At 45.4% G+C, this 18,436-nt stretch overlaps 1 protein-coding gene across 3 annotated transcripts in view; it reads right to left on the reverse strand.

Annotated features, from left to right (window-relative positions):
• The window catches only part of OXSR1 (oxidative stress responsive kinase 1), a 91,125-nt gene that overhangs the window by 47,976 nt on the left and 24,713 nt on the right, over positions 1–18,436 (reverse strand). For all 3 annotated transcript variants that reach the window (XM_083579770.1, XM_083579768.1, XM_083579769.1), the window contains exons 3-4: positions 12,396–12,504; positions 3,713–3,854 (exon numbers count right to left, since the gene is read on the reverse strand). In XM_083579770.1, coding sequence (XP_083435896.1) covers positions 3,713–3,854; positions 12,396–12,504 — 251 coding nt within the window. The remainder of the gene's footprint in view (positions 1–3,712; positions 3,855–12,395; positions 12,505–18,436) is intronic.

Here is an 18,436-nt window from a genome sequence, read left to right on the forward strand (position 1 = left end):
GCATGGAACTGATTGATGGGAGCCAGAGTCCAACCGCAGCAGGAGTCCAACAACATCCGGAGCAGCCACAGGATCCCCCTCCTCTGCTGCAAGAGATTTAGGCCCTGAGTCTACCTTTGCTCACTTTCAATGGTACCCAGGTCAGCTTTCAGAATGTCCCAAGCAAACCTCTATATTTCAGCCATGTTGACCGACTTTAGAGAGCACCTGTGTGTAGCCCCAACAATCCGGCATACCAAAAAGGAAAACCTCCCGAAGCTAAGATGCATTTTTTGAAAAACAAAAACAACAACACGCATAGTATTATTGCTTCCTCTCCAAGCTTGTCAAAATATTCAGTTACACAAGAGCTGATCATAAGCTCAAAGGCATCCAGGAGAGAGAGAGAGAATGAGAGAATGAACAAGAACTTCCATCCAGTTAAGCTAACCATGACTGGCTTGTCAGAAAGCTATTTAAAAAAAGAAAAAGCAGCACCACCTGAAAGGGCTTAAGTTTCAAACTCTGCCCAGTAACTTCCCAGCAGCTCTCCCATTTGCTTTGGTTACAGATTATAGAGGATCATCCATCAAGCAACTGGACACATGATAATCCATGAACAAATGCAAAGGCAAGTCAAGTGTCCAGAATTGGGAGTGGTGCAAAATATTTAACACATCAACTGACGCTTGTCACTCAGGCCTGGGAGTGGGTCTCCTTTTTCCCCTCCTTAGTCACAGAACACACTCCGTGGCCTTCAAAGCCTCTGGGATTAACCGCAGTGCAACACACCTCTGGCACACCAGGGCAACCTTTGAAGACCAAGGAAGAGTTTGCAGGTGGTACAGAGTCCATTACCTGGATGCTCAACAGGGATTGCTCACCTGCAGCACTTTACACAGGAACATAAGGTGCTGCCTTCACCTGAGTCAGACCTTTGAACCACCTAGGTCAGGACTGCTTACACTGGCTGGTGGCAGCTCTTTGGGGTTTCAAGCTGTGAGTTTTTCCCAATCCTACCCGGAAATACGGGGGATTGAACCTAGAACTTCCTGCATGCATGGCAGCTTCCCAACTGGGCTGTCTTCCACAGCAAACAAAAGTTCCCAAGCCAAATCTCCCCTAAACCCTTGCCAAAGAAGCTTGGGGGAAATGTTGCTCATGGCAAGAAGCCCAGTGTTAAGGAAGAGAGAAGTCACTTGCATCAGATGGTGGGTAATTCTCCCTTATCCTGTTTAGGGCTGGGCAATATATCAATATATCATCCAAAACCGGTTTGAAGTCCATATTGTGATTGATTTCATAGTTTTTGACCTGGCAATACATTGCGAATCATGATGTGTTTGGGGCTGGGCGATATATCGTCGAACAACCAGCTTCAAGTCCATATCATGATGCTGGTTTCATAAATTTTGACTGGACAATATAGTGTGAATCATGGTGTGTGTGTACTCTACAAAAATCACGATGTGGGGGAAACCATGAAGCCAGCCAATGCTTCTACATACTTATTTCAGACATTGAAACATATCAGTATACTGCAATGTTTAGCTGGTGATATATCGCGATGTTGAAAACCAGATATCGCCCAGCCCTACTTTATCTCAGATGTAGGGAACTGAACTGGGCCAGTTGGCCAGGTTCTTGATTCCCCCACCCACCGAAGGCCAACTTTGGCAGTTGATTGGCGGCAACTGCAAAGCCTTTTTGAAGTTCACTTGCAGGTGTGGCTGCGATCCAAGCTACACCTGAAAGTGAACTTCAAAGGAGCTAACAGTGATCCCTTAAAGATGCCCCTGTCCAAGAAAGCACACCTTCAAAGGCACTTGCTGACAGCACCAATCAGCTGGCTGCAACTGACAGCGAGCTTGCAAAGGAACGATCAGGTGCTCGCTTTAAGCTCTTAGTCGTTCCTTTGTCCTTGCCTGCTCAGAATCTGTTGCTGGGTTAGGGGCAGGTGGCCACGGTTTGGGGAAAACAACCTGGTGGGCCAGTTGGACCCAGACTAGGCCTAATTACACCCACAGGCCCAGCAAGATTTAACTGATTAAATTTGAGGCCGCTCTGAACTTTTACGCATTATTTCATTTGCTGCTGCAGTTTTTGTTGTTGTTCTCTTTTAAATTGAATTACTTTTATTGTGAAAGTCATATGCTATTCTTTGTGACGTGAACCGCCTTGAGAAGGCCAAACAGCCCTCAAAGACAGCAAACAAATACCTAAATTACTCCCCGCCCCCTTTTTGTTAATACCCTGAACTCCTGTAGGAGGCCCAGCAAGTAACTAGCTAATGCAAGATGCTATAAAGTGTACTGGGTCCTACACACCGACACCTTTAAGCTTGTAGTAGGTAGAACTTATACTTCTCCTGCCCTTGAAGGCTTGAGGGAGGGTAGTGAAACCAGTACATTTTTTAAGGGTAAAAAATAAGCAAATATGGCTTAATCTTTGAAAATGTTAAGACAAGAAAGCCACATGTAGCCATTTACTCCATAAACTTATATTTTAAAAGAAAGGAGAGTGTTTGAATTAACACTCATCTGCAGGGTCTTAATGTCTCTCTCTGTCCCTCCCTCTCTCACACAAACACGTCAGGTCCCTGCCGATGCACTCCTTTAACAGCTTGACCTGTTCTTCCCACCATCTCCTCTCAAAACATACGATAACTAAGGGGGAAAGCAGGCTCCACTCCAGAAAGACACTCCCTTCTCACTCCGCCAATAAGCTGGGTGCCAAATTTGGTCAGATGTACTAAAGGCATTTGTCCTGCCTCCACGCCATGGCTCTGATGGTACTGGGCTGCTTTTCTGCTAAAGGTGTGAGCTATGACTCAGGCCTTCCGCTGCACAGGCCCCGAACAATCGTTTTATTGTGCTAACTTGGATAAGCTGCTTGGAGCTTATTTCTTCCACAAAGCCTTGAAACTCCTCTTCCGATTCAGCTCCACGTCTAAGCAGGCAAGCAGACGCACCCCAAGAACAACGTCTGTTTGGAGCTGGTCCGCAAGGGGGGGGGGAAGTCTCTATACAATGACAGCTGTCTTTGGAGGCACCCGTGCACTGAAAACTTAACACATAAACCTGGCAATCGTGGATGCAATTGGCAGTACTTCTCAGCATGCAAAAAGCTGAGAGAGGGGGAATCCAGAAATTATCAAAAGAATGGCCTGACCAGTGGAAAATGAGAGGGTGGAAACATCTTCGAGTTTCAGAAATGCATTATTTCATAGAATTACCGGTATTTTGCAATGCAGGTTGTAGTCAAAGGCGGAAAAGGCTGTTGCTAAGTGGGGAACCACTGCCAGCCAGTGTAGACAGTGCTGAGCTTCATGGACCAGTTCAGCATTTTATTTTATTTTTTAGAAGCAGAGACAATATTAATAAAAAGAAGCCTTCAAACTTCAGGAGGGAAGTGTATGAGGGCAGTAAATGGCTGGATATTAATTCCAGACCAACAACAAGCAAAGGCAAAATGTGTCAGAAGTGCTAAAGTGGGTGCAATGCACAGGGGCACTCCCAAACACTGGGTCCTGTATTCAAAACGTGACCCAGGCTTGCAAGGCGGTTCTAGAAAGAGAGTGTGTCAAGTTTGCCTCTGCCGCTGCTCTTAACATATCAGATGAAAACAAATGTGACCTGCCTCACACACACAAAAGGAACAGACTGGGAGGCACGTTGATCCCACAAGAAGCACGATATAAGACAGCAAGTTATAAATGCAGTAAGAGATCCACCTGTGGATTTGTCCGTTTTTATGCAGGTATTCCAGTCCTTCCAGCACCTCCTTCAGGATCGTGGCTATCACGGGTTCATCCAGCACTCCGCTCTTGTGTTCTCCTTTTGCCACAATGTGCTTAATAACATCCAGAACAGACCCTATATGGAAGGGAAAAAACGTGTTAGTAAAATTGGGGGCAGCGCTTGATTACACCACCAGTTATCTCAAGATATTCATCCTCTCATTTGCGTCCAGCTTCATGTAGTTGATAGGGAATGGGTGACTCGTAAGCCACCTAATGATATTTGCACCTCACTCAATGAATGCTCTTGAACGCCTTTTGATGGGCTTACCTCTGTGTCCCCAGCACTCAGAGTAAGCCCCCACGGAACATAGTTCCTGCACAGCTGCCAGTTTGCATTGGCAAGTCCTGATAAGTTACTTGTGTCATGGCTCAGTTCTAGAACATCAGTGAAACCACAGTTCAAGGAAGCTTTGCCTGCAGTTTGGTGAACAGATGAACAGCTTGCAGTTAGCTGGGAAGCCAGATTCAGAAACCATGTAGGCTGGCAAACTGTGGCCTGTGCCAAGTGTGGTTTGTTCTGTTCAAACATTCTGCCAAGCCAGTGTTCCTGCCATGGCTCTGCCTCCCAATTACTGAATGCAGAAATGGCTGAGAAGAAAGGCAAACAAGCAGCTCCAAACCATGATCTGCCTGTTATATGTGCTCAAACCGTGGTTTGGGTGCTGAACGATGGGAGTATACAAACTACTGCTTGCTATATTTTTGCCTGCATTTGGACATTTGAGTTTAACTATGGTTTAGCCTTGTAAGTATGATCCCAGCACAGGTGTGCGTACACACCCATGTGTGAGAGCAAGGATATTAAACTATGGTTTGGACATAATGCTAAACCATAGCTTAGCTTTCCCTTGGACTGTAGTGGCTGGACCACACTATCGAAAGAGTAAAAGGAGCAAGGAAAGGTTGATAGAAAGGAAAGCAGGGGTGGGGAACTTGTGGCTCTCCAGCTATTATGGGATTCTCAGCTCCCTTCAGCTGAACCTAGCACAGCTCATGGGCAGGTATGTTTGGAACTGGGTATCCCATAATACCCGCAGAAGCAGCAGTTATGCAGCCTTTGAAATAAAGTATCTTGCGTGAGACATTTAAGCAGGTAGAATTAGGGCTGAGCTACCAGTTCTGCCCAGCACCTCCCGTCTCTCTTTCTCTTTCTTTCTTTCTTTCTTTTTCTTTCTTTCTTTCTTTCTTTCTTTCCTTCCTTCCTTCTTTCCTTCCTTCCTTCTTTCTATCTCTCTCTCTCTCTCTCTCTCTCACTTGAATGCAACTTGTGTGATGATGCTACTAAATCAAAGTGTCGGCAACAGTAATTTGTGGAAAGGATTTAGGAAATCCAGCCAGCATCCCCAAAGTGTGCCAAGAGCTGGTCCTAATCTAGCTTTTAAAATATATATATTTAAAAAGGTCAATAAAAAACCTTAGGGTGCTTATAGGCCTCAGATATTGCAGCAGCAATTTAATTTGGAATAAAAGTTACAGAGAGTTCATTGTGCTTAGCCTGGGGATTAACGTTTCACGGTGGGGGAGACTGCCTGCCCAGGCTTGTTTCGGGGAGTTTCAAAAGCCTAGAATCCTTAAGACTAACCCCCATTGAAAATTAAGTTTAAACAGTATTTATTTTGGATTGCCGATTAATCCAGAATGACAGTTAGCACCACTAAGACCCGATAAACATGTATGCAGGAAGGGGAGGTGGCTCAGTCTGGAACCAACCCGGCCTCCTCCTAAACTTTCTACCCTGAGGTGATTTTTTCCTACCTCCTTTCGACTGCTGAGGAATTCCTGCATATCCTCAACCAAAACCCAGAGCACCACACAGCATTACAGTGGTACCTCTGGGTGCGAACGGGATCCGTTCCAGAGCCCCGTTCGCAACCTGAGAGGAATGCAACCCGGGTCTGCGCACGCGCGGGTCGTGATTCACTGCTTCTGCGCATACGCGTGACGTCATTTTGCGCGTCTGCGCATGAGGCGAAACCCGGAAGTAACCCTTTCCGGTACTTCCGGGTCGCTGCGGGACGCAACCTGAAAAGATGTAACCTGAAGCAAACGTAACAAGAGGTATGACTGTATAGGCCTTGCACTGAGGTTGCGTACACACATACACACACTACTTTTAAAACACATCTGAAGCACATTATTTCCCTCCCAGAATTCTGGGCACTGTAGTTTGCCCCTCACAGCAACTATAATTCCCAGCAACTCTTAACAAACCACAGTGCCCTGAATTATTTGGGCGTGTGGAAATGTGTGTCAAAGGTATGGCATAGACAAGACGGCCTTAGTGCTTTCACATAAGCACCCACACACAGCCTTGACCCCCCCCCAAGCGTTCATCAGTGGCTCAGGACTGTGGCAAGACTAACACATGGTGCTGCCAACTGACCCAAGAAAACTGCCTGATTTGCTCCTGTGCTTTTCACTTTGCGGAACGTTTTAAAATCAGTGAGCTGAAACAGCAGGAAACCACCTTTAAAAAAAACAACACAAATGGGGGTGTTTGTTTCTGCCAGTTGTCCAGACCTATTTTATTTGCAATATTTATGTGTTAATCCAACAACCAATTTCTGGGCTGATTATTGTATTCTAAGACATAACTAGTAGTAACACATCAAACCATATTCTCTCCCTTCCTACACTTTCTTCTTGGAAAAGATATTCCCTTCCTCCAGCTGGGGGAACAGGGATATATGGGAGCACATTGTATTTAAGCAGGAAAACTCCAGCTTAATGCCTTGCTTGGGAGAAGGCTCTGAAATCACCCCATACTTAGAATGACCAACAGCTCCTCAATTTAGTGAGCTAGGAGCAAGCCTGGTATAATGAACTATGCTGGGTTTGGAGCAGCAAGATCTGGGTACAAATTCTTGCCCAGTCATGAAGGTCAGCAGGGGGCGCTGGGCTAAATCACTACTTCTAAGCCCAACCTGCCTCCCAGGATGGCCGAGAGGATAAATATGGGATAATCCCCACGTGTGCCACGTTGAACTTCCTGAAGGAGGAAGAGGGTTCAAGTGCACCACTATCCACTGCACTAGTTGAGAGCCAGTGTGGTGTAGTGGTTAAGAGCAATAGACTCGTAATCTGGGGAACCAGGTTCGCGTCTCCGCTCCTCCACATGCAGCTGCTGGGTGACCTTGGGCCAGTCATACTTCTCTGAAGTCTCTCAGCCCCACTCACCTCACAGAGTGTTTGTTGTGGAGAAGGAAGGGAAAGGAGAATGTTAGCCGCTTTGAGACTCCTTCGGGTAGTGATAAAGCGGGATATCAAATCCAAACTCTTCTTCTTCTTCTCTTCTAGTTGTCCCCAATCCAATGCCCTCCAGGTGATGTATGGCCAACAACTCCCATCAGCCTCGTTGGCCATGCTCTTGACTGTTTTGGCTGCGCTTTTTCTGAATCGTTAGCAACTCTACAAAATGTCTTAAGCCGCTCTGTGTGTGTAGATCAAGGGCAGCCAACAAGTGTAGGACTACAACTCCCATAAGCACCAGCCAGCACTGCCCAATGGTCAAGGATAATGGGAGTTGTAGTCCTACATCATCTAGAGGGCACTATGTACATAATTCTTAGATGGAAGTAACAATAGATAATTCGCTACAAGGCAGCCTCTTGTGTTCCTGGTTTGAAATAAACCATAGTGGAACTCCTCAGCCCTCAACCCTCCAAAAATAATAGCTTCAAGAGGTTAATGCCTCAACCTTGCAAGAAGCAAATAAAGCAGGCATCATTAAAAGCATTTTAAAGGGAAGATACAAATATAGATTGAAGGGGAAGATAACCAAGGCATCCAAGGAAAATACTAGGCCATGAGATGAAGCTGGTACCAAACCCAGCCTCTCCTAAGTGTTTGGAAACATCCAGGTTCAAGATTAAGATGCTTAAGAAGTAATGGAAGCATCAGAAAGAGTGCTCCTTAGAAAAAAGATTCAAAGGCACAACCAAAAGCCTCTGACATGTTCTTCACTGTTTTGGGGAAGCTGACAAGATAATGGAATTTCAAAAAAGCCACCTCCTTGCCATGGCAAATGCCATGTGAATCACCAAGAGATAAATGTTTATGCCTCCAGGACCCACAATAACATCTGAAAAGGCGTATTTATGCTGCCTCATGCATCACTGAAATTGCTAGTTAGCCTCCGGTTGCAGACATATGTTGGAAATAAAAATAGGGCAAGAGGCAGCGAGAAGGGGGAGTGTTTGTGTGTGTGCAGACCTAAGTGGGTATTCATGGGCCACTCAGCAGGAAAGCAAGTCATGAGCAGAATGAGAAATGCGAGAGGCCGGAGACTCCTAGCTCCCCCCCACCCCAAAAAAAAGAAAAGAAAAAAAGAACTGTTTGGATTAGGATGTGCAAATGTTGAGACACAGCCATGGATGCAACAGGCACTGGTAGCTATAATAAACGAATGAATGATTAGGATCCTGGCTTCCATACCTGCTTTTCACTAAGGCAACCTGCCCAGTTTAATATGCAAACTGCCTTGCAAAGGTGCGTCTAGACATTATGTAGCCGCACCAAGACACATTCTCAATGAACTTCATCAAGCCCCCTTCAGCCCCCTTAATAATGCTCCCTGAAGGGTTGTTCATTTTCAGTGGTCCAATTATAGGCACTTCAATGCTATTAATCTGTGCAAAGCTGTGCTTGAAATGGGTTTCTCCCTTCTAAAGCCAACCAACAGCAATGACATCAAGTTTCTGGCCCTCATGAATTGCAATTATTTATTTATTTGTTAAAACTTCTTCCAGAACAGAATGGAGTGGCATTTCCAAAAAGTGAAAATGTAAGGTGGATATAAGTATAAATTAAGCTATGAGGCTCAAAGAACAGCCCTATCCAGGAAGTTTATTATAAAGCAGAACCTATCATACCCCAGCTCAAGACATACTTCAACTTAATTTTGTTGAGCCATTCTTTAACTTGTCCATATATTAATCCAGAGAGGCTTCACTTTTCCTGCCCTAGAGAGAGGGAGTTTTACGGAGTAGTTAAAATTCTTTTCCAAGGAGAGGAAGTGACACACCCTGAACTCCCTGTGGGAAAGAGATGATCGCAGTTAACAAGACACACGGGGAAAGAAATGTGATTTAGAGAAAGTTATTAGACAGTCTGCAGACTGAGAGCGAAACACTGCTTTGGCCTTCAGTGACTTCCTCCTTGCTTATGAAGTCATCCACTGACTTGGGAGTTTCATAGAATCATAGACTTGTAGAAGCTTTTCTCAACTGGCAGAAGAATCTCTGTTGTGAAAGCTATTCTGGAAAACTAACCTGCTTATAAAACTCAAGAGGGATTCAGCTCTAAAGCTTTGGAAACCCCAAGACAACTCCCTTCCTCAAGGGAAGGCTGCTTCACACATAGCAAAAATCCTACACAGAAGGCACTTTGATGTAGGGAAATATGTAGTATGAAACTTATATGTAGACCACTCCACTTCAACCTGCACACCAGCTACACACTATTTCCTACACACAGATCACTTTTAAACCAGGAAATGTGCCGAGTTTTAAGTAGCTGATCTGAAGGAACTAATATTCAAGGCTATCTGGGTTAGAATCTGAGTTGATGAGGATGGCTTGCAAGCCACATTCCCTGACCCCTTTGCTCGATGCAGGAGGTCCACAGCTTGAGCATCTCCAACAGCTGGCTGTCTAGCCTTTGCCTGAAGACCACCAGGGAGGGAAAGCCTACCGACCCCATCAGGTTAATCAGTTCATTGTCAGACTGCCCTACCATCAAGACGCTGTCTGTCATGGACAAAGGTTCCAAAGCAGGCAAGTCAATGCAAAGTAGGGTGAGATGGAAATGACCAGCTTGAACACAAATTCTAAAGGAATCAATTGGTGTTCCTCATTGCTAGGCATTAGAGTTTTACAGCAGGAGGGAGAAACAGAGAGAGAGAGAGAGAGAGAGAGAGAGAGAGAGAGAGAGAGAGAGAGAGAGAGAGAAATGAAAGACGCACAGTCATCACTCAAGAACCTTTCCCTTCCCTTCTTTTACCCCTCCCTCTTCAAATGCCAGGTAAAAGAGACTTAACGAGATAATTAAGGGAGAGGAAAAGGTCAATAAAGAGCTGATTTATGACACATGCTGGAAGAGCCTTGCGTGCGTAACTAAGAACTGCACTCTCTCCGAAGACAGGAAGCAACGTTCCTCAGAAAAGGGAGATAGAATCTGAAGTTGCTGCATGCGGGGAGGCTGCCAGCTTAACCTCGTGGGAGTCTTGACAAATTGCAGCTACACCGAGGATCCCAAGCAACAGGTCTGAACACCAAAGCAGCAACAAAAGAAAGAAAGAGGGTCCAAGAATAGGGATGCCAACTGATTGAGACCATTTTCACCAACTAAACTTGTGCCTTTTAACAACTCAAGTTTAAATGCATACCAAGAAACAGGTAGTCTACCAAAAATAAAAAGTGGTTCTTGAAATATCCTACTCTGCTTTCTTCATCCTTTAAAGATGTGAAGAAAAGTCAGGTCTGAAAGAGCATCAGTTCCCCTCATCCCAACCAGGTGAAACAGATTCTCCCTCCTCAGTCACCTTCCCTCAAGCTTTTCTGGATTATCAAGTAATCTATTAATATTCCTGCTATTTTCACAAGATGTCTCTGGCAGGGTTGAGTGGGTAGGTTTAGCTAGGGCAGGGGTCAGCAACCCGCGGCTCCGGAGCCGCATGTGGCTCTTTTACACCTTTGCCGTGGCTCCGGGGCGGATACTAGCAAGGGGAGGAGGCGCACTGTGCGCCCTGACACTCCCCACTGTGGCGGGCGCTGTACTGGCTGTGACGTCGCATAGGGGCGGTGCGTGCGTTAGTCACGCACCGTCCCGACGTCACCTTCCTGGTTTTGCGGCTCCCAGGTTTTTTTTCTTCGGAAACGGGTCCAAGTGGCTCTTTTTGTCTTAAAGGTTGCAGACCCCTGAGCTAGGGTATTATTAATGTCTGCAAGTGAACACAAGCCATCCTTTTAATTTCTACCAAAAAATTAAAGGTAATTGGCCTAGATCCAAAGAGCATCTGGCGAAGTTGTGTTCAAACAGGGCTTTGCAACCTCTCCAGTTTCCTGCTAGAACCAACTGCTCCCTCCTCTGCCAAGAGCCATTCCTGGGGGTTACAGGACTGCTAGTGTCAGGGGTGGGTGGGAGGAGCAAGAACAGAAGTTCTGCTCAAATAAGGGGTCCTCGTACCATGTAGCTGTGGCCATGCACTGCATTCACACATTTCCAAATCACTTCTTGGTTAAGGTAAACCATACTTTATGACATCCAAATAGGTCAAACTTTGGCGCAACCCATAGTTTGTTTCTAAGTCTAGTTAGTAGGCAAGCTACAATTTGTCATTTATGGATGTAGGCAAGCTACAATTTGTCCATTATGGATGTCAAAACAAACTATAGTGTGCCAAACCAGGAAGTGAGGCAATCTCAAAGACTCATGGGTAGTTTGCAGGCCTCAGACATAATAATCATGATCTTTCTTCTTCTTTGGCGATCCCTCGTAGCCGAGTAAGATTGTCTTCCATAAACACGGTTTTAACAATGAGTCCGTAAGTGACTGTGCAGGCCTATTCTGGATCCATACGCCCTTCCACAGTGGGGACATTGGTTCCCGGGCGGGAGTTGATCACGGTGTGGATTTGCCAAGCGTGCCTTCCTCTTAGCACGTTTCTCCCTTGCGTCCTGAGTTTGAGTGTCTTCAAAGCCCATGACACCTTTGGTAAAGGCTGTGCTCCAACTGGAGCGCTTGCAGGCCAGTGTTTCCCAGTTGGCAGTTTTATACTACCTTTTTTAAAGATTTGCCTTGAGAGAGTCTATAAACCTTTTTTTGTTGACCACCAGCATTACGCTTTCCATTTTTAAGTTCGGAATAGAGTAGTTGCTTTGGAAGTCGATAACCAGGCATCCGCACAACATGACCAGTCCAATGAAGTTGATGTTGAAGAATCATTGCTTCAACACTGGTGATCTTTGCTTCTTCCAGTACACTGATATTAGTTTGCCTGTCTTCCCAAGTGATGTGTAAAATTTTTCGGAGACACCATTGATGGAATCTTTCGAGGATACCCAAGCTATGACTAGGGCTGGGTGTTATGTCGCTATATCGTCCAAAACCGGTTTGAAGTCCATCTTGTGATATCAGTTTCATAACTTTTGACCTGGCAATATGTTGTGAATATGATGTGTTTGTGTGCTATGCAAAAATGACAATGCAGGAAAAACTGTGAAGCCAGCCAGTGCCTCTACATAGTTCCATCCTGTCTGAAATATCAGTATAACACGATGTTTATCTAGTGATATATCGCAATGTTGAAAACGAGGTATCGTCCAAGCCTAGCTATGGATTGGCATTAAATGTGAGCCAAGCAACTGTATTTGGGAATCACTCAGGTTAAAATAAATAAAATCTGACAAATAAAATTATCAATTATTTATTAAAGCTCTATTTAGATGCCTTTTTGAAAAAGGGTAGGATATGCTTTATTTTTAAAAAGTGAAAATTGCTACTCAGTGTTAGAAACAAAAATACCTCTTTGAATGTTTTGAAAGTCCCTTTTACTAAATTAGAACCAAAACAACCTGAGAGCACACACAGACACACCTAATAACCTTATACTTACCTCCACTGAGAAGCTTCATCACTAACCAGAGTTCATCTTTCACTACGAAGGAAGTATAGTAAGATACGATGTTCGGATGATGGCACTGACTCATGGCTTGAATTTCTTTCTAAAGAAGGGGGTGGGGGAGAAAGAGAAAACTGCTGTTACTATTGTTGTTGTTTTTAAAAAACCATGTGCTGAGTGCTCTATGCAGAAGTAGTGGAGTGCCCAGTTTTGGGGCAGAGTGCTTAAGACATGTGTAAGATGAACCCAGTCATGGCGAGCAAGTGAAGGGGTCAGGAACTGGCCATAAGAGCTGAGTTGCGGAGTCAGCACAAAACACAAGTCACAGCCCTTGTTACACTCCAGTGCCGGGTTGTCTCCAAACTTGGACTACAACTCCCAGCATCCCTAGCTAGCAGAACCAGTCATCAGGGATGATGGGAACTCTAGCCGCAAAACAGCTGGGAGAACCAAGTTTGGGAAAGCCTGCTCCAGTGCTCCAAGTTGCAGGTAGGCTGCTGCATGTCTGAAGGCTCAACGGTGTTTTAAAAAAGGATCCCCGGATGCAGAAAAACTAGTATATTAAGAAGCATATGAGCCAACTCCTAGGGTAGGGTTGCCATATTTCAAAAGCGAAAATCCAGACAGAAAAGTTGTTGAGTCTTTTTTGGGCAAAGCTGTTGAGCTTCTTGGCAAAATTGCAAGAAATGCCATACACCCGGACACTGGTGGTCGAATCCCAGCTGTGTCTGGGAAATTCCAAATGTATGGCATCCCTATTATATAAACTGAGGGAGAAAATTCATCTGAGTCTTTGAAGGTGGAGAAATCTGGATGAAGAATGCAAGTCGAGAAAAACAGAGACAGAATTCTAGAAATATGGTGCCAAGATTATGCATATTTAAATTCTGCTCATTTGGAAATGTTTTGTGCGGGGTGTGTGTGGCGTCAACGAAGTGTTGCAGTGTCCAGTGCTGCTGTGCAAGAGGCTGACCTGTTACCCAAATACTCCATTGCATTTCCCCATCTCCCCCTTCCAGTTTCCCATTTCATTCATATCGCAGTATGAGCACAACTATTTCCCCCCCACATTAGATTCCCCCCCCTTTAAGTATATACTTCTACTAATCTCGCCTTCCCATCTCCTCACATGCCAACACCTCCATCATGTGCAAGAGTGGTGCCATTTTGGCTCCATAAAGAGAAGCGCCTGCCAAGAACTAAGGTTGCTATTAACATATACGATGTATGGTGCTTGGTTTCTTTGCGATATTATTCTCTTCTATTGGTTTTCTTTTTACTGTTTCCATTCAATCTTCCTTTGAGGTACAAAGAACTTAGAAGAAGCGGAATTTAAAACAAAACAAGCAAGGTTGTTTACAAAACAAAACCAATACGATAAAATAATGATAATAATATACACAGACAGATTTCCCACCAAGGATTTATACTAAGGGTCAAGTGCCTGGGGACACCCGTGTGAACCGGTGAGCTTTTAACCAGCCAGTGAGACATCTGCTCTACAAGTGCCAACAGTATCTCTTTTCAGAGAAGTTGGTGATGTGCTGCAACCAGGGACCCCCCAGGCCCCACCTGGCCTGTACCTTTAAAGCAGTATAACACAACTTAAAACACTTATCGCTTCACCCAAAGGATTCTGGGAAGTGTAGTTTGCTCAAGGTGCTGAGCTTTGGGGAGTAAACTCCCCCATTCCCCTCACAGGGCTACAGTTCCCAGAATTCCCTAGGAAAAATTCCCAGACTCTTAAACCACTCTGAGAATTGTAGCTCTGTGAGGGGATTAGGGGAGTCTCCTAATAATAATAATAATAATAATAATAATAATAATAATAATAATTTATTATTTATACCCTGCCCATCTGGCTGGGTTTCCCCAGCCACTCTGAGCGGCTTTCAACAGAATATTAAAATACAATAGTCTACTAAAAGCTTCTCTAAACAGGGCTGCCTTCAGATACACAAATCTCTTCACCTTTAACAAACTACACTTCCCACGATCCCATGGTCACCAACATTTTTGGGCCCATGGGCATGTTTGTAAACCAGAGGCGCTGTTGTGGGTACCACGCATGCACCCCTCAACCAAGCACACACCAGAACCTATTTGCTCCTTTCAGGCCTGATTTCTTCTACGGTGGGAGGGATGACCACATACTCCGGCACAAGCTTCTCGATAGAAAGGGAAGAGATGCATGAAACAACCTTGAATAATTGACAGTCTTCTCCAGATTTCAAGATCACAGCTAGGTTGACAGAAGAAGTGGGGGAAGTACTGCGGCTATTAGGAAGGAAGAGGCACTTAGCCATCTGCAATAAGGCTGATTCAATAATGGAAGGCAGAGGATAAAAAAAAAAATCTGTAAAATGGAGAAGTAAAGATATGAATTATTAATGGAAAGGATGCTGCCTTCCTTTATTTCTGCAAGACTGACAGAGCTGAACACACGGGGCAAATCTTTCATGGCTCTCAATTCCTTCGGTCTCCCCTCATGAAAGTTACAAATCTTGCAAGGGTCCCAAGGATCACATAAAGCAGGCTTCCTCAACCTTAGGTCCCCAGATGTTGCTGGATGACAATTCCCATCATCTGTTAGCAGAAGGGCAGCAGTCAGGGGGAGAAATGGTTGGCTCCGGAGCTAACCATTCTTCTGACCCCCCCACAAACAACAAGAATCGGAAAAGTGTGCGAATGCCGCCTCGTCTATTTCAGGCTGTAACTTATCACAGCAAACCTAGCGAGGCGAGAGTCTCCAAAAACAACTTTCCTCAAACAACCAACTCTTGAAGGCAGATAGGGTTCCTGCTCCTAGAATGGTCCTAGAACACAGCTACCACAAACACTAGTGAGTTACACTGCATCATGGGTTATATTCACTCTTCTTAACCAGCCAGAATGATGCTTCAGATAATCAAAATCTCAAGCTTACTTCTTAATGCCTATAGGATTGCATCTTTTAAAAATCTATCAGGTAAATAGATTTTTTATTTAAAAAAACCTAAAACTTTTGACGTACTGGGAAAAGGTTCCTGATTAACTGAGCATTAGATCAATAAAAATTTGCACAATTAAAAGGCTTCGGATTGCAAGGACTATCTTGGAAGAGACATCACCTCATGCGTGAGAAAGGATGACGAGAAGGCCTCTCAGGAGTGTGCCTTTTACACCACACCTGCACCACAAAAGCTTATTGTTTTTACTGGCACAAAAATTTGCTATCAGTCCATCAGCTAATATAATTGCTGTCATCGGCTGACTAATCTGAAGGGCTGCAGCTCAGAAGTAGAGAATCTGATTTGCACACAGAAGGTTCCAGGTTCAATCCCCATCATCTCCAAGCAAGGCAAGAATGGCCCCTGCCTGGAACGCTGGAAAGACGCCATCAATATAGACAATACAGATTCAGGTGGATTGATATACTGATTCATATATGGCAGCTTCCTGGGTCCTACTGCCTGTCTCCCACGCAACCTGGCAGGACCTGCTCCTCTGGACAGAAGGAAGAGGCAAATGTAGAACGCCGCTTCCTTGCAGCGGCCGGGGCTTTTCCTCCAGCCCAGATGTCGAGGCTGAGCTATAATAAGAGCAGACATCAACCCGCAGAGTAATTAAGACTGCTCAGGCATAAGCTTCGGCAGACTCGAATCCCGAGGACTCTCTCTGCAGAGTTGCACGCAAGGGATCTCGGGGTTTCTACCTTTCCATCTCCAGAGGCCCAGATGTAACAGCTCCTCCAAAATGAAAAAGCAACATGGAATCTACTGTTGTGCTCAGGGATGCACAAGTCACCCACGTCCGCCAGACATGGATGGGAAACTCTTTCTAGGAATTTTAGCTCTTTCATAGGAAAGGCTGCGCAACCCGAAAGCATTTGCTGAATACTCCCCCCCCCCCACCGCCCCAAAGAGACCAACAGTCGGACCATTATTTTTACGCATTAGTACATAATCTCAGCAGTCCTTGCAAAGATCCAATCTTCTGTTTCAGGTGCACCCTAGATCCTGGGAATAACCGAGCAGAGTTTTCCCCCCTTTGAATATCAGACCCCAAAGACACATCAAACACTGCATTTTAAAAGCCATTTCACTGCTATACGGCAATGGTTCCCAACTGGGGGTCTAATACCCATCAACTTCCCAGGACGTCCCATTTTGGGGGGCCACGACTCATGCAAGAGCACAGCCTGAAAGATGCACATCCCAGATTTGCACTGGGACTTGCTGGAGGGTATGGTGGCACCATTCACACAACAAAAACTACCACATAGAGACTAACCTTTTTCAAAAGTAGGTGGTCCATGGGTCGGCTATTTTGGGAACCATTGCTATATAGCAGGGGGTCAGCAAACTTTTTCAGCGGGGGGTCAGTCCACTGTCCCTCAGACCTTGGTGGGGGGGCAGACTATATTTTTTGGGGGGGGGGAATGAACGAATTCCTATGCTCCACATATAACCCAGAGATGCATTTTAAATAAGAGGACACATTCTACTCATGCAAAAGACGCTGATTCCCGGACCGTCCGCGGGCCGGATTGAGAAGGCGATTGGGCCGCATCCGGCCCCTGAGCCTTCATTTATAGCATGAGACATCAGGATGGAGGAGCTGCTGCTCTAGAAATACAAGTCAAAAGCTCCCTTTTCCAGTGCTCTTCTTTTGACACTGGACACGATCCAGCCTGAAACCCTGGAGAGCCACTGCCAGTCAGTGTCGACAATATTGAGCCAGATGGATCAACAGTCTTAATTCAGTATAAGGAAGTTTCCTGTGTTCTGGCTCCCAAGAATTATGCACATTCCCAACATCAGCCTGAATGCCACTCTTGCGAGAGGGGTGCACTCAACTATCCTGCCCACCTGCAACCCCTACCTTCACATCCTGTCTACTATATTCCACAAGTGTCTGCCACGATTCGCTCCACCCCCACCATTTTGTGGAAGACCATGCCTACACCTCAATGATCTTTTCTTCTTCTTCTTCCCTTTTTCCCCTTGCTCTGCCTAACAGCCAAGGTGTCCTTGAGTTACTGCGTGCATATTTCCATACTAAATCCCCCACGCTAATCCCTGGTGTGGGCAAGCCCCAGCTTTCTAAATTTAAAACACTGTCACTGTGTATGAAGATGGCATTCATCTAGAAATGCACGCCTGTTAATTATAAACACGTCGCCGTCGCAAACCGCCACATGACAACAAGGTGTGAGGGTCACAGGAGGCCGCTCAGCCCCTCGAGTATATTTTGAGACTTTAACGGCAAGTTAAGTGCTTCCAAAAATGCCCAGCAAGCTCTTTTCTGAGTGGGGGGAATTATCATTCCAAGGCAGGCTTTTACAACCTGGTGCCCCCGCAGGGATTATGGGCTGAAACTCCTCTATCAGACCAAGCCACCATGGCCAATGGTCAGGGATGATCTGAAGTGCCCTGGGATGAATCTGAGAACTGTAGAGTTGGAAGGGACCCTGAGTGTCATCTAGTCCAACCCCCTGCAACGCAGGAATCACAGCTAAAGAATCCTGGACAGAAGGCCAACCAACCTGTTTTGGAAGTCCACCACCTTCCAAAGTAGCCTGTCCCACTGTCAAACAACTCTTGCTGACATAGGTCTTCTAAGGAAGGCTGTTTCAAACAATTTGAAGGAGGATGCCTTTTCAAACTCAGTTTCTATCTAACGTTACCTCACCCCTCAAAAAAAGACCCCTATTCTGCATCATACTTGCAGCACCATCAACACCCCCAAGGCCTAACCCATCAGTTAATTTGGTTATAAGCAAGTATTTTTTATAGCTTCAAATCTATGCCTGCCTTGCAACAGTGGTGAGAAACTGCAGCTATCTACCTATCCTTCCTTGCACCCCACAAATTCTGGATGGAAACAAACCCAGTTAGGGGGCAGAGGTCTTAAGAAAGTTAGGGGGAAATGTACAAAGTGCCAGAAGATCAAGCAAAGTCGAAACTGAAGGGAGCCATGCCTGCTGTGGTTGCATTAACTTGGGGCAGCAAGTAATAGTAAGGGGGCCTTAGCTTCCCAGCTGACTGGGGAGA

Source organism: Podarcis filfolensis (genome assembly GCF_964270895.1).
Source record: "Podarcis filfolensis genome assembly, chromosome: 12".
NCBI lineage: Eukaryota > Metazoa > Chordata > Lepidosauria > Squamata > Lacertidae > Podarcis > Podarcis filfolensis.